Genomic DNA, 23,895 nt, shown 5'->3' with positions numbered 1-23,895 from the left:
CAAGCACACACTGAAGCTGGCTCATGTTGAGCTTCTCATCAATCAATAGCCTCGAGTCCTTCTCAGGTCTGCTCTCCTCCATTCTCCACCTAGCCTGTATTTCTGCCTGTGATTGCTCTGACCCAGGTGTAAAACCTTGTACTTGGCCTTACCAAACTTCATGGCACTGGCCACCACTAAAGCCTGTCCAGGTCCATCTGTATGGCATCCCTTCCCTCCAGCGTGTGAACCACACCACACAGCTTGGTGAAATCAGCAAACTTGCTGAGGGTGCATCAAGCCCACTGTCCAGGTCACCAGCAAAGATGCTGAACAGCACCAATGTGCTGTGGTGGGCTGTGAACATGCCCAACTTAACACTGAAATGCTAGCTGCTATTTACACACACACAAAAAAAATAAAAAAACCCAGCCCTGGGTTTTATGCAGTCATTTCCTGTCTTTCATTTAAAGTGCTATATTTTACTGCATCTGAAAGGTGCCTTATGGTATCTTCCAACAGGTAATGTTCTTAAAATTATTCTAGGTACTTAGAAGTTGCCATAGACCTACATCAATTATTAGATGGTGTTTAAAAACACCAACAAAAGAGTGAAATGCTAATCACCATAAGCATATTTTCCTTTTCAAATCCTAACACGACAAACCAAGAAAAAAAACATTTCCTCCAGTGTGACTATGTTCTATAAAGAATAAAAATGTAATCTTGTGAAACCTACTGTATCTATCTGTTTAGGTCTTTCTAAAATAAGCCTTTTAGAACTAATGGAAGAGGTCAGAGAGAAAGGGGAAATGATGTATATTTTATGCAATGCTTTTTAAAGCAAATTTCACAAGTGTTTTATGAAAATACACATGTATAGCAGGACAGTTTGACCATCAGCTAGCAGTGGGAAACTGACTGCCTAAATAGACAACTTTCAGTCCTCTGAATTGAGGATAAGTTTATTCCTTGACCTTTAAAACCATAAACTGATGGAGTGCTAAGTCAAGACTGGGAAACAAGAAAGTTATTCTCATACTTTTCAAAAATCCCCTGTCAAATAAGGGACTACCTAAAGTTCATAGTGAGAAAAGTTAAAACAAACCACAAAAAAATCATCTCATCAGAAGAAAGAAAGTTTGCTGAATCAAGCTGCAAGGGGCTGAATGGAACAGATTCCGAGCAGTTATCACAAGTGTTACACTGACAGGGTTCATATGATCAGTTCTAGTGGTTTGTGCTTCATTTCGAAAAGAAACTAAAAAAAAACAGGTGCTGTGGCCTAACTGAACAGTGATTAAAAGGCAAGGATCAAGCCTCTTGAACCACTCCAGTTTGAAGTACTGACGTTAACAAAACCTATTCTTGTTGTCCTCTTTATTCCAATACATACAAAGCAAAGGTAACTGTACTTTAGAAAAGATCAAACCAAAATAATACATATGGCTTTCCACAACATCAAGAGACCACTAAACATACGAGCTTTGAGTTTTCTGTGACTTGCCTCACAACTCACAGCATTATTAACTTACTGATTAGCTTCACAAAATAGCCTTTCCATTGTAGGTATGCTTATTACCTAATAATAATATATATATTATTATACATATATGATACATATTATTATTATGCTGAAGAGGGACTCTTTATCAGGGACTGTAGCAATAGGACAAGGGGTGATGGGTTCAAACTGAAGCAGGGGAAGTTCAGGTTAGATATAAGGAAGAAGTTCTTTACTGTAAGGGTGGTGAGGCACTGGCACAGGGTGCCCAGAGAAGTGGTAAATGCTCCACCCCTGGCAGTGTTCAAGGCCAGGATGGAGAGAGCCTTGGGTGACATGGTCTAGGGTGAGGTATCCCTGCCTGTGGGAGGGGGTTGGAACTGGATGATCTTAAGGTCCTTTGCAACCCAAACCACTCTATGAGTCTATTATTAACATCAGCATTGCAGTCTCTGCTGTTGGATAAACATGTTTAAGAAAGTATTCACTTCTCCAACTCATTCAACTTGAAGATCTCTTAGAAACACATTAAACAAAGCCTATGGTTCTGTAAGGAAAAAGGTCTCTTCTGCATTCTGTTATTTCTTTGCTGTAAATTCCACGTGATAACTATCAGAAGAGGCAGCCTCTGACAAGTTGTGAGTACTTCCTTCCCTCCTCAAAACTAGGCTCTTGTCCTGGGTTCAGCATAGCAGTCATTTTTCTCCTTCTTAGTAGCTAGTGCAGTGCTGTGGTTCTGACTTTCAGCCTGGGAAGAAAACTGATAACACCGATGTTTTTAGTTGTTGCTAAGGAATATTTACTGTGACCAAGGACTTTCTCAGTCTCATGCTCTGCCAGGGAGGAGGGGAAATCAAGAGGAAGCAGAGACAAGACAACTGACTCAAACTAGCCAAAGAGGTATTCCATACCACAGCACATGATGCCTGGTATATAAACTGGGGGCAGTTACCCAGAAGGGTTAGATCACTGCTCGGGTCAGGCTGGGTATCGGTCAGTGTATGGTGAGCGGTTGTATTCTCTCCCCTTGTTATTCCTCTTACTATTATTATCATTGGTGGCAGCAGTAGTGGTTTGTGTTATACCTTAGTTACTGGACTGTTCTTATCTCAACCCGTGGGAATTACATTCTTTCGATTCTCCTCCCCATCCCTCCGGCAGCTGGGAGAGGAACAGGGGGAGTGAGTGAGCGGCTGCGTGGTTCTGGGTTGCTGGCTGGGCTTAAACCACAACAGTTCTTTTTAAACCAGGGGGTTTTACACCACCCGCCAACCGACACACAGCCTGACCTGAGCAGCGATCTAGCCCTTCCAGGTAACTGCCTCCAGCTTATATACTGGGCATGATGTGCTGCGGTATGAAATACCTCTTTGGCTAGTTTGGGTCAGTTGCCCTGTCTCTGCTTTCCCTCGACTTCGCCGCCTCCCTGGCGGAGCATGAGACTCAGAAAGCCCTTGGTCAGAGTAAACATTACTTAGCAACAACTAAAAACATCCATGTTATTGGCATTGTTCCCAGGCTGAAAGTCAAAAACACAGCACTGCACCAGCTACTAAGAAATGACTGCTACTGCTGAACCAAGGACAGCTCTCAATATGTGCATTTGATTTTCTTATTTCAAGAAACAAAATGGTAGCAAACAACTCATTTTCCAGTAAGTCACAGGAAAGTTAGGCTGCGGCTGCACCATGGTCTATTCCACTTCCCTATGGCTGTTTTCAGCAGGTTGTAGAAGGCTGTCTTTACATTTGACTAACTAAAGTCACAGGAATGAAGCAGAATGGCAGAGAAATACCTCTTCATTCCCATATGAAAAAAGCATCACAACAATTTTCTTGGGCAGTTCAATTTCAACACAATGCATCCTGTGTGTTTGCTACTTTATTTTGTGTGCTGCATTTTGAAGTTAGTTGATATATGCATCTCTATGACAAATTCCTGGAGAGAAGACTAAAGATCCTGTTTAATTCTGTTTTTACAGCTGCTCCCTAACTCTGGATACAAGCCATATGAACTCAAACGCTATATATTGAAAACACCAATATTTTAAGTTGTAGTTTGCATTTTGCTTTTGTTATAAATCAAAGGTAATTAAAACATTTTAATTACATGTCTTTGTCTTATAGCAATGATTTGAAAGATAAACTGGTAAATGATATGGATCCTTTTTCAGACAAGAATTTTTTTACAGTATGTATTACATAAAGTAAAGCTAGAACAAAGCTAGCAAAAATGAATGCATCCAAATATAAATTGCATATCTCAGAACAAACCTAGAGGGTTACTTAGGCTTAAACTAAATGTTTAGATAGGCAGAGTACTTCTATTAGATATATAAAGTGCTACTGTTTTCCCTATACGTGGCCACCATATGAAAAGCAACTGAAAAAAACCCAAGGGGACTGTTTTCAAGTTATTGTGTCTATCAGTATCCTTCATTCTCCCATGCCCCCTATGTTAGGCAAAAAGACAGTTTCCTACGGAGTGGAAAATCTACTCATGTGAATGAGTTGTTACGGTTTGAATTAGCAACTTTTAACAGGATAATAAATAAATAAGAAAATTCTAACAGAAGTTGTATCTGATCTTGTGCTTGCTTTCAGTTAAAAAATGCTAAACAATGTGTTAGCTGAAATCACTGTCATGATTTACTTGACATTTATGATGTTACTACAGCATAAATGAGATGCCGCTCATCAGCTGAGGCACAATATCTGTGCATGTGTTTCTTGCCTATTAAACATACGATTTCCTGTCTATTCTAAGCATTAAGTGATCAACTCTCTTGCAAAGTCAATACAAAGAAATACAACTCCTAACTTGACTCTGGATACAAGATGCTGCTGTTTTACCACTAATTCTTCAAAATGCTGCTACTGAGGCAGTAAGAAAGAAATGCAACCAAGTGAAATTTTTGCAGAAGAGATACTAAACTCCTTGCATTTAAAGACAAATTCTTTCCATTAGAATTGCACTAAACCATAAAACATCAAAAAAACCAATCCAGACTTAGGAAGTTAAAACAAGCAAATTCCAAATGTCTGCAGAAGAACTACTTAATGCAGCCAGACACGAGGAAGGGGGATTTCTTTGTGATAAGCAGCAGAAAACAAAAGGAATAATTACACTGCCTCCTATTTTGAAGTCAGACGTTTTTAAAATCATTATTATCTGTAAGAAGCGCTGTAAAACTTTATTAAATGTGTTTTCAAGACAGAAACAAACTGAAGAATAAAATGCATATTCTGCCATTCAGCCTAATTTAAAAATAAAGTTAAATGAAATTGTAGATGACTATCACTTGAGTGGCTGGGTTAAGGTGAATTACAAGGAATACTGCTCAGACTAAGAGTTCACAGCACTTGTCACCATGAATAATGCACAAGATGCATTTTAAAAATAAGCAGCACATTTGGGATTTCCAAGACTAGTGCTGGAGGGCATCTATAGCACTGAAATACGATGCTGGTTTTGACATTATACTTGAAGGAAGAGTCCAAGAAAAGAGACTAAGTCTCCATATTCGCTTCGGCCACACAGAAATTAATCATTCATATCTTAAACCTATGCTTTGATCCCTCTCAGCAAGCAGAATAAACCAAGAAAAACCATTGTGAACTCTGGCACAGAGCAGCTGTTTCTGTTAGTTACACCTACTAGGTATCTTCATTTCATTGCTAAAGTACAACTGTTACCTCTATAAGCTATTAACTGCCTGACACATTGAAAATATTGTTTTCTTTGATCAACATACACTTAGCAAGAATGAAACTAGGACAGAATTAAAGACTATACACTCTAATTTACAAGGTAAAGGATTTCTCTAGGTATTTTAATTACAGCAGAGATGTTTTACACTTAGATAACAACTAATAACAAAACTGACCAACCTTAGATTTGTTGAAATATAAATATTTGGTATTTAAATTACTGGTAAGTCCTTTTTGGCTAATGGACTGCAAGTTCAAATCAGACAGAAATGCTGTGGTATTATTTGTGCCTATTTATAGGTTTGATGACACTAAAATGATCGTAGATCTTCATTAGACAATTACAAGTGACACACAAATCATTGTCAGCTAAAGCAAACACAGGTTGCAAGGCAGACTTTATTAAACCATTCAGATCTCACAAAGGCCAGCTAGAACTCAAAATACTTTGTAACAATGACAACTATACTGACAAAACCAATCTACTAATTCTAGTGCTGTGGTTTGAAAAATCACAGTATTTGACTGCCTTATGTATGGGTACTGCCACTGGTACAACCAGTAATAGAAACTACTTTGACAAATACTGACCTACTGTGAAACATGGCATGGGTCTCATTATGATTCTTTTGAAGACCAAGTATACTAAATTATTACTCAAGTCCCTAAGCAGCTTCTACTCTTCGACCAGGTGCCTACCCACAGCAGGTGGAACAAATTGTACTCAGCTTGTATCAGCATAAGTGAAAGCTTTAGCAAAAATGCAATTGAAAAGTAATTTGTGGAAAAAAAGAACCTCTTCCTATGCAAAATACACAGCAGCAGTAAGAACAGTAAGCACTTCCCCCCAGAATATTAGATACGTGAAGTTAAGAATATCACAGGTTACTCATCATCATCCCCAATATTTACATCCTATTTTTGAAACCCACATTGTTTATAATGGGGTTTTGACATCTGACAGAAGCTTCTTTCCCTCCCTTTTGTTTTCTCATAAAATAAAGCTATTTCAACATGACCGAGATCTGAAGCCCAGAAGAGTACCATCTGATTCACTCCTTAAGAACTGTAGCATTTCTGTCAATGACTAAACACAGGAAGAATCAAAGGTGGAGCCTAACCCGCCACCACAGCAGCTTCTCCTCTGCCAACAACCTGATTTTTTCTGCCTGAAAAACTGTATCTACAGGAAGCATGTGACTGCAGGAAACTACCAATTCCTCAAGGAAGACTTTCCCTCTATGTTATAAAAATAAGGTACTGAGTTAACTAATGTGAGGATTAAAAAAGCATGACTTTATCACTACATTTTGTATAAGCAGATATAAATTTAAGACTTATAAACAAGGAAAATTTGAAAAATAAAAGGAAAAACACAGCAAGAAATGCTTTCAATAGGTGAAAATATTTGTGGTGACAGGAAATCTTAATACCCCCCCATCACAAAAACCACAAGCCCCTATTCTCCTACCTGATTAAAGGGAAATTAATTCGTGGCATTAGCAGTGTAAGGTTTCAAAACACCCTCCTCAGACACAGGCCCAGTATTGCTGACCTTGAATGAGTGAAAGTCTGGAATCCAACAAGAGTTTAGTTTTCTTATCAGACATCATCTAATACCACCCACATTTCCACAGGTTTTGAGGTAAAGACTATGCTTCAAATGAGAATAGTTATTAACTGTAGAAACTAATTAAAACCCCAGAGATTTCATGCACCTCACAAACTAAACTGTGTTTTAACTGACTGCATGCCACACATACAGTGTAAAAGAATTCTCCAAAACACCAAATCAACTTGAACTTGCAAAATGGTGCTCTTCCAAAAGTTGCAGAACATCCATAAGAAAGCATCTGACTGTCTTACACTTACTTACTCTAAGGAACAATGCCTGTAACAGGGGTTATCATCTAATACCTTTTCACTCCATTTCCAAAATATTTTGACAAGAAAAAAAGAAATCCTGAACACACCCATTTCTTCAGTTAGAAAGAATTTAGATGCAGAAAGGTTCGATTTTACATTTTGAATGCAGTAAACAAAAAGCAGAAGTGCTCAATACATCTTTTCTCCTCACATCGATATAGTAGTTATCCAACAATACATTTTATTTTTGAGAAAAGCTCTTTTATCTTTGAACTTTGAAGAAGTCACAGAATTTGACAGAAATACACAGATACCTTCAGATAACAGGTCTCACAAATGTAGCTTTCATTATTTACTTTCTGAGTAATTACAACTATGTATAGTCAAGCTCAGTAGTACAGCTGTGCAAAAAGAAACAAATCAATCCTAGGAGTGCAAGACTTAGAATAGGCTGTCTTTAATACTATGAAATCAAAACCCACGACATAAAGGTGATGGAAGGAAAACTTGGCAGAATCAAAAGAAAACATCCTTTTTATTGTTCATGTTTTTTGCACTTAGCCTCAGTGAAATCACTTCCCAGCTTCCAGCCTAGACAGGGAATACAGGCAGGAAGATGACAAGCATGAGTCCTCAAACAAAACCCTATAGTCTCTCTCCTTGTTTCAGAGAAGGAACTCTAAACAGAACCACACAAGGAACAGCTAAGACAGCAGGGCTCATTTTTAGCCCTTTCACTTATTTGTATGGAGTTGTGGTGAACCAAAGTGGAACTTTTCAATCAAGTACTAAGTTGGCCAAAACATTTTGAAAGAAATGAAAAGTAGTCACGTTCTATTTTCACTAACTAGAATTATGAACTCTTATTTTCTTTCATTAGGACTGTCGTGATGTTCCCAGGAGTCCATCTGAAAAAAGTATGGCAGCCTTCATCATTGAAGGCAGAGTTTATCTAGTGTTCGACATCACACAAATGAACTTTCACATTTCCAGTGCACCTAAAATGTTAGGTTTCCGATTTGATTCTTCTAAATACTGAAGTTTCACGTGTAATTTGTTGGAAAGGACAGATATAGTACTAGATGACATGCAAGTCTATAAACACATACACAAAAAAGATGAAGAAAAAAGCATTCCTTCTAAGAAATCTGAATTTCATTCATAGAATGCTACCTTTAAAATGTAGAATTTTTACCTAACAAAAGGATTCAGGGGTTAGGAATAGTTGATCAGGTCTTATGTAAATGCAGAATTCAACCAGGCACAGTAAGATTTCATGCAATATACCTTATTAAAAGAGTACATTGGTACTTACTGCTATGGTATGAAAATACATGTATCATGCTTCTGATTGCTACTAGCAACTTGACACAGGTGGGATCAAAAGCATAGTATATTAGAAAATATGTTTTTCTAATTCTTTTCAAATAAAGTTCTGCTCCAAATGATGCTGCCACAAAACAAAGAAATCAAGACATGAAAAGCCAGCATTATAATTGTATGCCAAAATACACACCTGACAAACCACTTAATGACAGATTCCATAAGAAACGTGCCTATTCTTAGTAAACTGGATAACCCAAAGGGTATAAATCAGTTGCAATGAATTTTTTTACATTTCATTTTCAGTTGTCATCTGCTATATAACAACACTGCATATTAGATTTTCATAGCATTTGCATGCCAGGTTTTTACTTCTCTCTTGCTTGTCCAGTGTATGATCCTTAAAAGAAGATTTTGACTCAAAGGTAGCATGCCTGATGACAGAAAGACCCATGAGTTTGTTCAAATTAAGCAATTCATCAGTGAAATTCAGGAAAAGCATCTGGACAGAATCTGAGTGCCAGCTGTGGATACTACAAATAAGTTCACTAACTGGTCTATAAAGAGCAGCATCCTTCCTATTCTCAGCTCCCACTGCTTCTGATGTAAAAACAATGTAAGCTGGCAGTTCCCTTAGTATATAGCAAGTAATAATCATACTCTTGGCTTGATGTTTCTCACAAGAAATCAACCAAACAGTTTGGCATTAAACATTTTTTGACAGAGGATGACAATATATCAAGGTATTATCTACCCTAGCTATTCATTTTGCCTTCCCTAAACCAGTAATTGCTTCAAGGCTCCACTAGCTGCTGTAGTTGTGAACCTTCCATTAAACTCCCCAAAGAAATTTAAATACACATTGCCTGTATGCAAAGAGGTAACTATATGCTCACATTTCCTAGATACAAACTACACATCCTTAGGCCAAATGCAGGATACAATGTGTGTCTTTTAGGTAGGGTATCTGAGTAGGAAACTCCATTTTTTACTTTGTCTTCCTTTCAAGTCTGTGTAAAAGCAGTGACACAGACGTCAGACTCCTCACTGCTAAAAACAGAATTAAGCCACAGCACAGCTCTATTCAATGAGTTGAGTCTGCAGCGTTCTTTCCTCAGGATATTAATCTTTCTAAAAGCATCCTTGCTTTTCTTCACTGTTACAATCTAATAGCAGTAATTACTTCGTGTTCTTTGTTATCAGATGTCACAGGTATAAAAACGACTTTTATTTTGGCCATTGGATTAAAGGACCTAAAAGAAGATTTTCTTTAAGAAGCAATCACTAACAAAAGGAAACACATGAACTCTGGCTTATATAGCTATGTTTGCAATGATGGATGCAGCAAATATGACCACAAACATAAATAGACATTAAGAAGGTCAGAAAACTGCATGTGAAGAGCCAGCTACACATCCATTCTATATATACACTCCTGCCTAAACACTGTGGCTTAGAAGCTATGTTTGCAGGACAACCGTGTTTCACTACACTATGGAAATGATACATTTAGTAACTTGAGGTAAATGAATTACCAGGCTTTGGTAGATTGCCTTGCACTTTTGTTATAAAGGGAACTACGATGCCATCTTTACTCATCTTAGTATGAGATACCATTACTACAAGACAAAATAGGCTCCTAAGGACAATTCAGAAAGTGGCAGAAAATAAACATTGGGATTTTTTATTATATAAATGCATTCACAGTATATCTTCATCAACTGAAATTTAATCACCCTTTTACAATTTAGAAAGGCAGTTTTTAGGGTAGTTAAGCTATGTATCATCAACACCATGAAGCTAACCTATCAGTTATAATAGCTCCTATAAAATACCAGAGTGAAATTGCAATAAGCCTAGAAAATGGGCTACAAATCCCAGATATGCTCAAGCAAGCACTGAACCAAAAATACAAATAGGTAGATAGGAAACCAAGAACTAGATAGCATTCATCTAATTCATGACCACTAACAACAAAGATCACAGGCCAAGGTTTTAAAGCACCTTATTCAGCTCCAAACGGCAATTATTGGACAGGAACTTCAATTATAAAAACCTTCCCTCTTCAAAACAAGTTACATTTCTAACAGTTCATTTCTATTCTCTCGACATATTTCTCTTACATTTCTCAGAAGCATCTTACTTTAAGGCAAATTAAAATTGGAAACCATTTAATTTTCTCAAATACAAAGAACATTGATGTTGCAGTATTTATCAGGCTGAAGCAGGTTTAGTATACATTGACATAGAGTCTCCCACATCCTACCTCCTTCTGTTCTGAACACTATCCCAATAAGAAAAGAATAGACTACATGAATAAATTAATATTTATCAATAGATATTTTATATTTTAATATATGCAATTTTATATATTTAATATATTGTATATAATAACATTTATTAACATTTATATAATTAACTGAATAAATTTAAATGCTTTGAGACATCTCCTCTGAAGAACAAATTCTTATAAATTCATTATAATCTTATTTTAGAAAGCAGCTATGGGAAAATCACATTATTAGATTGTACAGACCCTTTTCCTGACCACACAGAAGTCAACCAGACAAGAGAGTAAGGACAGGTTTTTCAAAGCAGACTTTTGGGAGAAAAAGAAATCAACATAAATCCATCCTAAAATTCTTTCAGTGTGAGAAAAGCTTAACATTTAACTTTGGTTTGATTTTCATTTTAAACATGTTTTCATATAGACATAAGATCCACACTGAAAACTTTTAATAATGCTCCCCCAAAGCCTTCCCTTCATTCAGTTCAAAATAAGTACCGAGAGACAATATCCAACTCTTTCTGCCATTCAAGTTCACACAAATATTCCATTACAAAATATGCAATAAGCAGCAGCAGTGGCATTGTGGTCTTACCATTCCATTACCTACCTACAACATTAGGAAACAAGGATAGGAGAAATATGCTTTTTTTAAAGCTAAAAGCAAACCCGAACACCTCTAAGAACTGTGCACATTAGCCAACAATAAGAAAAGCACCTACCAATGCATTCTGGTTTCCTGAAGCCTTTTTTATGTTTCTTGCTGGCATTCCATGAAGATGACTAAATCTACTCTGGAAACCTAAAAAAGAAGTACAAACTGATTTAAGAACATTGTCTATACCACAAAACCAGTAACATTCACCTATCTATTAATCTGACAAGTTCAATAAAAACATCTTAATAGAGTCAACTGTACTGGTGGCAACAAAGCACAATGGGGAAAGTGAGAGAAAGGCTAAGTTGTTATAAAAATTAGTATTTCTGTAGATATTCTTACTGCCATCCTGGTTCTATGCGCAGTTGGCTGCATAAGCGGAACACACTGACCAGTAGGAAAGGTTTTTTGCATCACTTACAACTTTATCAGAACTAAAAATGTTAAATCCGGTGAATTCACAGAGACCAAGTCCTCAGAAACAATTTTAAGCATTTCATAAATAAGCTTCACAAGTAATTTACTACATTGTGCAGAGCAGTTTAAAAGTGATTTGACCACTGCTCACATGAAAGATTTGTATTTGAATGTGAAAAGAGATCCTTGTGGCAGAGGGAAGGTACAACAAAACTCTCTGGCAGCAAGCTGAGGTCTGCTAACTTCAGTCTTTAGATAAGAGTAGGTTCCCACCTGTAAATGCAATCTAACTCTGGTGCAACTTATCATTGCATACACTGGATCCACAGCTGTCTAAAATATTTTAAAGGAAAAAAACCCAAGGTATTTTCTAAATTACAATCTCAATCCTTGCTCTAAAGGAACCCTTCCACCCTCTCTACAAACAACACTGCCTGACCATAAAGCAGAGCAGATGGTCACACTACTCTCCAGCTTTTGAATTAACGGACTTCTACAGAACTCTATAAACACTATCACAGGAGCCAGGAACAAAACAGGATACAAAGATTCACTTTAAATAAAGCTATTCTGAATGGAAACATCAATACAAATAAGAACAGGCTATAAAAATGAGCCAAGTTTTAAAATTTGACTTTTCTAACAACTGAGTTTTAAAAACTATTTCTGTCTAATGATACTTACAAATGAAATTGTTCAGGGAAACAAACTGGTAACTCCGAGATCTTGTCAGCATTTTTCATATTTTATATGTATAGATATCCTTCTACTGTACTCAAATGACTCTACAGTTTGCATTTGCTTGATTGCTTCTTACCTCTCCTCCCTGAATGGGACATGAGAGGAAAAGTCCCAGTTAAGATACTTTCGAAGACTGGATCAGGCAATTCTCGTTCAAGTTCTGTAGAGTCTTCTTGTTCCCACCATGGAATGACTCCAGTAATTCCACATGCTCCACCAGATTCATTTTCATGAAACCAATCACTCTGCTCATCGTCACCTGTGCGAGGGCAGTGCTCCCCCCAAGCCCCCCAAAAGAGAGGGAAGAACAGGGAAGACAAAAATCAGATGTCACCATCAATAAACACTCTGACAGCACAATTATTTCTTTTGCTTTATAGCTGTATAACAATTACTCATATATAGCAGTTTCTATTTAGAAAATGTTTCTCAATAGCATGACAAGCATTGCCATCAATGAAACCACATCAAATGTAATGTTTTAAAACCAATTTACAATAGAGAAAAACAATAATAAACTAGTTAATCCTTTGGCAATAACTGCAGGGAAATCCATTTAAGTTACTGCACTTTACATATTAACAAAAAACAAGCCTTAATCTCCTGCAGGGAATTAAAAGGTATAAAACTGTGAAACTAGTTCTTTGCAGCTGATAATGGTATATAATTAGCTTAATTTCATGATTTGTATGGCTAGTAAAAGGCGAAAAAATCATGAGCAGATGTGACTAAATGAAGTTAATCTGATTAAGTTCATTTAGAAATAAGTTTTGAAAAAGTTGAGTTTAAATGAAAACTGACAGCATCATGGGATTGAGAATAATACTACATTATACCACAAAGCTGGTCATTTTTACTGACGTTTATAGATGCAGTATTTAAATACCTGGGTTTGAAGTAAAAAGTAAGACAAGACTGAATATCTGATCTCAAACTGAGCTCATAAACACACTGGCAACCAAAAAAAAAAAAGGCTATGTTTGGTTTAAAACACGTTCATTTATACAAAGTAGTTTACAGAAGACACGAAAAATCATAGAATGGTTTGGGTTGGAAAAGACCTTAAGATCATCTAGTTCCAACCCCCCTGTAATGGGCAGGGACACCTCACATTAAACCATCCCACCCAAGTCTCTGTCTGACCCAGCCTTGAACTCTGCCAGGGAAGGAGCATTCACAACTTCCTTGGGCAACCCATTCCAGCACCTCACCACCCTTACAGTAAAGAACTTCTTCCTTACATGTAACCGAACTTCCCTTGTTTTGGCTTGAACCCATCACCCCTTGTCATATTGCTAAAGCCCCTGAGGAAGAATCCCTCTCCAGCATCCTATCTTCGTAAGACAAATTTCCTTTCTTACATCCAAATACCAGATTTCAAACTATGTGCTGTATATTTTAATTCTACTTTGAAGTATCCAAACCACAGTTCACTATTTCTGCATATAAATTATTTGTTTGGCATTTTAATTTTTCATTAGGCAGAACTGAGCAAGACCCAAATGCAACATATCTATGACATAATTTTCAGGAACAAAAAGTATTTGTGTAAAACTTCACTGCCACAATGGGAAAACAAATAATAAAACTCAAAGCCAATATCTAAGGAAAAATAAAGTTCAAAACACCTTCTCTAAAGAAGCTGTTGCAATGAGACCTTCAAGACCAAGCACAAGTGAAAATGGCTGTAAACATTCCTCAGGACAAGTACTTTGAGAAAATACGGAATAATTAGGGCCCCTCACTGGTCACTTGCAGGTGAAATGTAATCTTTACATCTCTAGTGGTTGCTACTAAAAGCAAAATTAGCAGAGGCTAGAGAACAGGAACTCTTAGATGGAAGGAAGGGAAAACAGAGAGGGAAAGAGAAACATAGGTCCAAATAAGATTCCGTTTCTTTGTGTTCCTGAAGTATTTTGCATAATTGTCCACATTTATTCATATCCCCACTTACAGCTATGACATTTCACAAAGGCATTCCCCATTAATTCTATCCTTGTTTCATTACAGCCAAGTATGGGTTTTTTTGGATAATGCATAAGAATAGTGAATAGAGACAGTGGTGGTAATGGAGGGAGAATCATGCCTCTTTGCTGGATTGTCCTGTGGTTCAGAATTGAGTTTCAACTCCTTTGTTTTCATTTTCCAAACCTTTATGGAGATAAACTTTGTCTGAATATTTTGTCATAAATTGAGAGCTCTAGACACCTAGACTAATTAGAAATGGTATCAGAAACTCAAAAAAAAAAAAAAAAAAGAGTCTTGCTGTATATAATTAGCTATGGAAGTAAGTACAGAATTCCAAAACTGGGTTACACAATCAGCTCAAGGACAGAAGCCTGTAACAGGTATGCAATGCAGGCTTGAAAGAAAGAGCTAGAATTGAAGACTCTGTTGGTGGACTGCAGAATAAGGCAAATAGGAGCTAGAAAACCAGTATATTTACTAAAAGCCCAACAATGGTCCTTTGGGAAAAAATACAAAATTACACTTCCTTTTTGTCTAGCAGGAATATTAGTATGTTAGGCAGCTACCATATGAAGCTACCTGAACCTCTTGGGCTTTTCCCATTTGACAGCATAATTCTGTATATCTGGTTTTTAGCTTCCTTGTCTGCAGCTCTGAACCCTTGGACTATTTTCGGTATTACCTTGAGAAGAGCATAAACCTTTTAACTCCTTATCCAGGTGAGAGCACCCACAAAAGTTTTGTTTACCTGTTGCTCCACCTTGAAGGGACACCATTTTCAAAAGGAATCAGGGAAGACCACTGTATTGAATTAATTCCCAACCTCATACATACAGGCAGTATAACACAGGGGCCCCTCCGCACTCAAGAGTTTGGTAACCAAATACGTGGATTTTATCCTACTTAATTTGCAACTTTCAAACAGCAACACAGTATCCATAGTAAACACATACTTAGGAGAATTAAGAATCCAAAGAAACATTTTGGACTTCAAAATACTTAAAAAGATACACTGCACTGTCCTTTCCCTGTAGGGATGCTGATTCAGCACAATTATCATAGTTTTCCAAGCTACAGGAAAGATAAAAAAACCATCAGATGTCCAGAAACTGATCTCCAAGCGCATGCATTCTGCCAGCCACATATTTAAAAAAACACAAACTTATTTATGGATAATGCTAATGACTCTAGACATTGTTTAAATCAATTTACATTCAATTCTAACTTTACTAATCAGTAAAAAAAAAAAAATCAACTCAAAAAAACGTTAAAAAAATGCTAAAATTTCAAGGCACCTCAGTTGCTGGCTTTGTTTATTTTTAACCTGTCTCCTCCTACCACTATTATTTGCCTAATTTTCCTTCTATATTATTGAGTCTACATGTTTATCTAACTATTACTCCTTCATATTAAATCATTTGCCTCCCTCTTTAAGAGGCTTAGAAAATTATTTATGTGGTTTTCTTATGGTTTCCGTAGGGACACATACACCCCATTTGCACCACCCTTGTTTCTGTGTTTGGAATCATAGAATCATAGAATAGTTAGGGTTGGAAAGGACCTTAAGATCATGTAGTGCCAACCCTCCTTCCATGGGCAGGGACACCTCACACTAAACCATGTCACCCACGGCTTCGTCCAGCCTGGCCTTGAACACCGCCAGGGATGGAGCATTCACAGCTTCCCTGGGCAACCTGTTTCAGTGCCTCACCAGCCTAACAGGAAAAAACTTCCTCCTTAGATCCAATCTAAACTTCCCCTGTTTAAGTTTTAACCCGTTATCCCTTGTCCTATCACTACAGTCCCTGACGAAGAGTCCCTCCTCAGTGTCCCTACAGGCCCCCTTCAGATAATGGAAGGCTGCTATGAAGGTCTCCACGCAGCCTTCTCTTCTCCAGGCTCAACAGCCCCAACTTTCTCAGCCTATCTTCATATGGGAGGTGCTCTAGTCCCCTGATGATCCTCATGGCCCTCCTCTGGACTTGTTCCAAGAGTTCCATGTCCTTTTCATGTTGAGGACACCAGAACTGCACACAATACTCCAAGTGAGGTCTCACAAGAGCAGAGTAGAGGGGCAGGATCACCTCCTTCGACCTGCTGGTCACATTCCTTTTGATGCAGCCCAGGATACGGTTTGCTTTCTCACCTATGAGCAAATACTGAAGCCGGCTCATTTTAAGTTTCTCATCGACCAACACCCCCAAATCCTTCTCCACAGGGCCGCTCTGAATCTCATCTCTGCCCAGCCTGGAGCTGTGCCTGGGATTGCCCTGACCCAGGTGCAGGACTTTGCACTTAGCACAGTTGAATTTCATAAGGCTGGTATCAGCCCACCTCACAAGCTTGTCAAGGTCCCTCTGGATGGCATTCCTTCCCTCCAGCGTATCAACCGAACCACACAGCTTGGTGCCATCGGCAAACTTGCTGAGGGCACACTCAATCCCACTGTTCATGTCAGCGATGAAGATGTTAAACAAGACCGGTCCCAACACGGATCCCTGAGGGACACAACTCGTTACCGGTCTCCAGCTGGACATTGAGCCATTGACCACAACTCTTTGCATGCGGCCATCCAGCCAGTTCTTTATCCATTGAGTGGTCCATCCATCAAATTGATGGTTCTCCAATCTAGAGACAAGAATGTCGTGTGGGACAGTGTGTCGTGTGGGACACTCGAGGATGCTAGTCTCATTTACAGTGTTCCTCTTTCCAGGTAAAACCCCTCACTGTTAATGGCTGTAATAATCATTTAGAGACATGGGAAGACTTACTAATACAAGAAATTTCAGGAAAGCAGAAGATTAAGTTGCTCATCAGAAGAGGCACACTGCATCTTTCTCTCTGCGCTTTGCAGAGCTACCTTGGCAAAAGGGGTAGGAGGACACTTTTGCCACCATTCAGTTTAAGCAGCTACTTCTGACTCAAGCTTGAAAACTGCACATGAAGGCCTGCTCCTGAGTAGGTCAGCCATACAAGTGTACTCTGACACCTGCAGCTACCAAGTTACTATACAAGGTCCAAATTACTTCCTCTGCAGAGAAGATAAAAGGATGGCATTGTCATATACAGAATCAGTAGTCGGTCATCTTCATTAAAGGCATAGTAATGAATATACATTTAATCATAAAATAACAAAGAGCTACCTTTAAAAGGTAGCTGCATCCACAGCAGAACCCTGACTTCTCCAATTTTAACTTTTTAGCACTCGATTAATATAATTTTCCTTCCTATTTGCTTAGATATTAAAGGACATTTCAAGTGCTGCGCATCATGATTTAGGAGGTCTTAAGTCAACTCTGAATTTCCCCAAGTGTACTTGTAAGTGTAGATGGAATAGGAATGCAGAGTATGTTTTCTTTGCCATACCCACATATAAAATTCATTAAAGAATATATTTGCAATTTGGCTATTTTTCCCCAAAAACCAGCAATATCAACTAGTGTTTGGATAACGTTACTGTTCTGTTAGCATTGTGCTGAAGGCTTAACTTACACAGTGCTTTTAACTTAGAATGCTTTTGCAATGTGGACCAGCGAAATGCCTTGAAATCACAAGCGATCCTACTAGCTAAGCCTATGTAAGACTTGTATTTTATGTTGCAATGTAAGATTAGACCTTTTGTTTCAAAACTTTTGGAGTTTTCTACACTAGGCATAACATTGCTTATCATTAAAGTTTTTATAATTGCAAACAGCCATTTATGAAAATGCTATTGGGAGCAAAGGAGAAAGCAGGAAGAAAAAGCAAAGGCATAAGGATTTGCAATACATAAGCTTCAGCCACTGTTCAGTTCTTTGAATTACTTTGTGTTCTGGTTTCAGCACAGTTAGAGTTAATTTTTTTCGTGGCAGCTGCTGCAGAGCTGTGTTTTGGCTTTAGTCTGAGAATAATGCTCATAACACATCAATGTTTTACTTGTTCTTAAGTAGCTCTTACCCCAGTCAAGGAGTTCTTAGTCTCTCCTGCTCTGCCAGTGAGGAGCTGCCAAAGGGTTATTCCATACCACAGCACATCATGCCCAGTATATAAACTGGGGGGGAGTAACCCAAAAGGGAAGGATCACTGCTCAGGCTAGGTATTGGTCAGTGGGTAGTGAACAACTGTGTTGTGCATCACTTGAATTTTATTCCTCTCTTTTTCCTATTATTGTAATATTTTACTTTATTTCAATTACTGAACTGTTCTTTTCTCAAGCAGTGGGTTTTACCTTTTTCTGACTCTCCTTCCATCCCCCTGGGGGTGAGCAAGCAGCTGCGTAGTACTGAGCTGCCAACTGGGGTTAAACCACCACCTCCACAAACAACAGCTCAAGGCATAGGATTTGGGGATTTTGCTAGCTATATTAAATCTTTCCCCAAAGTTGATCAATGCACAAAACTCAAAAAAAAAAAAAAAAAAAAAAAAAAAAAAAAAAAAAAAACAAAAAAAACACCCCAAAAATACAATGCATAAGAGGTCCCTTGAGGTTTATTAATAGCTCAGCAGATCTCTTTTTCACTTACTGTACCTGCACTGAGCATCTACCATGATCTTGAAGCTTTTGCTGCCTTACTGTGCAGGCTATGCAATGTTTCACAGACAAAAAGCATTTGCCACTTTGGGACTGCAAGACATGGCGTACCAATTACTTCTGCCAGAAGGTAACAGGATAGTGGAATAGAGCACAGCAAGAGAGCTGCTTTCATCCTCTCACATGACCTAATGTAAGCATCTGGAGAACTGAGAAAGGAGGACAAGCATGGCTAGCTTGAGGACTTCATAGGAACAAACCAAATCAAAAAAGAAAACTACGAGACTGGAACAGAGGCAGACTGGAAAAGGTTTTTAAAAATTGTTATACGGCACAACACATATATAAAAGTTGAACACAGGATTTTCAAGTCTCAGCCATTTTCTTCTACAATAGCAATTGATGGCAATTAAAATCCATCTAGCAGTTAACCCACTACTACTCCCAGTTGCAACACCTACTTTTCTTGAATCAAACTAGAGAAGTTGAAACTTTTCTGAGAGTTTGTACACAGAAGAGCACAGTTACTGTGGTGGGATTTATTTCCTTTTGCTTTCTGAAAGAATTTTGTGAAATATTAGAAGTTGCAAGGTCAGTAATTCCAAAGTTCAGCGCTAAATAGTCAACTATTTAACTGACTGCTCAAAGAAATTACTGCTTTAGGTCACTTTCCTTTTACTAAGTCTGTCCCATAGGATGAATAAGCTTTGGGAATTAATTAGGGTTTTATAAAGAGCATTTGTCTGCAATAAATGAGGTCTGCTTCTTAATCTCAGAGGCACCAAATGAACAAATGTTGCCCTGGAGAACAGGAGCCTCTTGTCCTCTGCTATCCAAACTTGCAAATGATGGCAGGCACATCATTTAAACCAAGTATTTCACCAGGCAGCATCAATCAATCTCTGGTTCTCCACTTGACTTAGCAGAAACCTGAAGTCAGAAGTGCAGAAAATTTGAACTACAAATGAGGTCGAGATGCTGGTGTTCTGAACATATATCCTGGAGGAGGAACACTAGGAAGACAGGAATCAGAGCTTAGCTTTAAAAAACTGACAACAAAATCAGACAGTTCGTCCCTTAATACATTTCCATCTTGCCCTCTTCCAGTTTCATTTCTCTTCCTTAGGCTTTCCCACAGTTTTTACAAGATTTATTTTCTCCTTCCTTCATTCTTTCCAATTTTGTATGTGTCTCAGTTCAGCTATAAATTAATTTACAGAAATAAATTATCCTCATCTTCATAAGGGAAGTACAAAGATAACAATTACTAGCATTTATGGGGTGGTCGTGGGGAATAATTATTATTAGAAAATAAATAATTTTGGTCCTGCAGTAGGATCTCCAATAGTACTTTTAAGGAAAAGCCTTCACAAAACCAAAGCTAATATGCAAATCTAAATGTCTGTGTGAAGCTAATGTCCTTCTGATCATACCCACAAAATAATTCATTCACAGTAAAGATTTAAAACATGTTTTGTCCTGACATTATCCTTCTTGAGTTTACTTATTGTTGCTCTTTTCATTTGCATGTCGGAATACTATTTCAGGTCTAATGCTTTCTGCTTGCAAATGACAATCAAACTGAACCAAAATTCAAAAATCAAACAGGTAAAGAATTACAGCTCTATAGTAAAGAACTAACACCAAAAAAGATAACACCACACTATTGTTCACTGATCCTTCCCCTTTTCTCCTCCCTTCAAATGTATAAGAAAAACAGTAAGTAGCTGAGACATTTTCAACCATATTCAAAGATTTAAGTAATTTAGGGACAAAAATATTGAAACAAATATATTGAAAGGGTACCTCAAAACATGTATGCAATTATGAAATGTGGTAGGTAACATTATACAAGCATATAGGACAAATGTTTTAAAATATTGCAATTCAAAAGATAAATTCATATAAGGAAGCAAAACCACATCTTTTAAAAATGTCTGATATCGATATACTTAAGGTATTGCAATACTGAAGTTAAAACATTGATTTAAACTTTCAAAGAAAGCCTAATTCTAAAATTTAGCTACGTCAGCACAACTAAAAGCAGATACTCAGACTGGGAGCTACAGTTTATTTAGCGCAAGTTACTGTTAAGCAAAGAAGGCAACATCTCTGTTCTAAGTCTGAAAAAAACATCTCCCAACTGTAATGTTAAAAGAGAAGATTAAAAAAAACAAAAACAAAAAACTGACACCCCCCCCCCCCCCAAACAACTGAATTACGCATTAGAGAAAGAAAAGGAAAAAATAAAAGAACATTTCCTTAACCTAGATCTGTGGAATGGGCCGGGATTTGTTTTTGTGCACACACCATAGTCTGTGGTAAACAGCATGAGAAAATGATCTGCATTACCATTAATTTAATGCCAACAGAAAAAAGCAAGCCTTAATAACCCAAGAGACTACTTTTTGCCTCATTTTTGTATACTGTCAAAGACTGAGTTCCTAGTCCATGAGCTGGCCACTAAGATGCTAGCATAATACAGGTAAATGTATTGCAGTTAAAGATCGCAATAAACACTACAGCTGAAAAACCCCCAAACCCCGAAATCTCATACTTCCATCCTCAATGATTTTAAACCATGTGTGAACATTATGTAAACTAACGTGAAATGTTGAAACTTCTCTCCATTTTACATCAAAGAAAATTGTTTTCAGAAGGGAGAGACTTTACACAGCATGCATTTTCTATTTCAGTCTTAGACTGCTGAAAAAGTAGTGTGAAAAGTACTTTCAAATAAACTACTGAATGAAAAAGAACTGTAAAATCCTGCCATATCAATTTGGAAGAAAAGAGACACCTCAGTAACAGTTTGAGATCGGGACTATTATTACTAAGTCCTGTCTGAAAATCAGAATTAAAACATAGCATAGATGATCTTCTGGAGATGCTCAAGTTATGAATAAGTTTATAATAAAGAGACTGTTTCTCATGACACCTTTTAACCAAGTCATGGATCCAGGACACCCTCTGGTAACATTCATAGCAGAAAGCAAGCTATACTTCAACCCATTAAAATAGTAATAGCAACTGAAATTGAGTAATTAACCTACGAAATAACTTGTAACGCTTACAGAATTTCAACAGATGTGGTTTGCGGGGTGTTAGGGAAAGATTGTTTCAATACCTTGTCTTCCCTCATCATTGGTAAACAAACCAGCATCACTGCTGCTCAGACTGCTGGATTCACTGTAATAAGAAAAAGAGAGAACACAGATCAAAAGAACAATTGATCTTTCAGTCGTAAAATTTTAAGGAGACAAGGCTGTGTTCAGATTGAACTTAAGCCCAACAGAGATCGGAAAGAAAATGGGATTTTCTCTTTTTTTTTTTTTTTTTAATCAAACTGCAAATATCTCAGTTCCATTAACTACAAAGCATATTATTTTTGGCACATAAAACCATGGGAATTTAATGGTACCCTGACAGGAAGCCAGATGTGTCAGTACCTTGTTGCAGTCACAATTGATGCATTTTTTTATCTGCTTCCATCAAATGCTCACCGCTCCTTTCTTATGCTGCGCAATTCAGCTTGATCCTGGAACACCACTGCTCAATAAACCAGGAAAAGTCTCAATCAAAAGCAGCCTAAGCCTTCCTTCAGCACATGAAATATAAGAGTCTGAAAATCAGATTACCTTTCTGAACACCATTTGCAAATATTCTGGAAAAGACATTGCTTAAGGTTTAACAACATACTGCTTGGGGAGAAAGACAAAAGTTGTTAACAAAGGTGGCCAATTACATCAAAATAAAGGTCACCCTGAAGAAAAGGGTCAACAATCAATGATCAATTGCTGCAGACACATTGTTACAAACAATATCTCACATGTGTCTTTAAATAACATTTTAATTGTGCAATAATTTTTACTGAAGGAGTAGCCCGTTCATGAAAACAGAATCAAGTGAAATCGCCAAAGTTACATATAACAGTATTTTGGGGTTTAGTTGTTTGGTGTTGGGATTTTGTTTTTTCTTGGGTTTTTTGTGGGTTTTCTTTTTTGTTTGTTTGTGGGTTTTTTTTTTGGGGGGGGGGGGAGAGGGGGGTTGTGGGGGGTGGGTGATGTTGGTTTGGTTTTGTGGTTTGTTTTGTTTGTTTTGAAAGTCAAACCATAACAGTGGCACATCTATGGCAGCCACAGTGTTCATTCTCCTCAGACCAAACAGGGCAGGGATTACAGCAGAGCGAATTTCTATACGGCAGTCATTTCACTGAAGACATTCAAAACCTCTGGAATATACTAATACTCAAGTACATGAATGCTGTTATGATGGAATTTATTTCCAGTTTTAATATACTTTTGCACTGTATGTTGCTAATTACTTTGCTTTGTAATGAGAATTCCACTTCTAGAAAAAGACTTTCAGGAAAAAGCAAGAAAGCCACAGATTCCTTTTAGTCCCATAAACCAGTATATGCAAGTAAAAATTTGGAAGGACAGCTCTGCTCTCCAAAAAGCTTTCACAGCTTTATTTATACATTTGTGGAAGCAAAGAAAAAATATCTTTTATTATTAGTTATTATTAATAGCACACTGTCTCATACCTTAGTTTCATATTGTGACCTTTGTTTACTAACCAAGCCTGTCCCCAAGAGCTGACAGTCACTGTGCTCACACTGACTGGTGAGTGTCACTTGAGTTTCACTGCTGCTCTCTTTCAAAAGGGGCAATTGAGATTTTTCCTCCTTTAGTCACTTAAACACAAACAATTGCCACAGCCTGAGGAATTAAGTATCATCCAGAACTCCATGAATTGCCAAATCTGTCTGAAAGTGGTCAAGGAACTATGCATTGAGGATAAGAAGAATGAGCAAAGGACAGGCTCTGACCATGAAAATCTCATTTCCAGTGCTCAAAACCAGCCTCATGGTAATTCATCTTTGGGATCATTTTAAAATGCTGACATTTTAAGAGCTTGAAGACTCCTATT

General features: G+C 37.6%; 1 protein-coding gene across 2 annotated transcripts in view; it reads right to left on the bottom strand.

Moving 5' to 3' along the window:
* GPATCH2 (G-patch domain containing 2) overlaps positions 1–23,895 on the bottom strand; it is a 124,324-nt gene that overhangs the window by 87,684 nt on the left and 12,745 nt on the right. For both annotated transcript variants that reach the window (XM_065679863.1, XM_065679864.1), the window contains exons 3-5: positions 22,091–22,152; positions 12,562–12,744; positions 11,392–11,471 (exon numbers count right to left, since the gene is read on the bottom strand). In XM_065679863.1, the coding sequence (XP_065535935.1) occupies positions 11,392–11,471; positions 12,562–12,744; positions 22,091–22,152 (325 nt within the window). The remainder of the gene's footprint in view (positions 1–11,391; positions 11,472–12,561; positions 12,745–22,090; positions 22,153–23,895) is intronic.

The sequence above is a fragment of the Lathamus discolor genome, chromosome 5 (genome assembly GCF_037157495.1).
Source record: "Lathamus discolor isolate bLatDis1 chromosome 5, bLatDis1.hap1, whole genome shotgun sequence".
Classification (NCBI taxonomy): Eukaryota; Metazoa; Chordata; class Aves; order Psittaciformes; family Psittacidae; genus Lathamus; species Lathamus discolor.
This window is presented reverse-complemented; position numbering and strand designations above follow the sequence as displayed.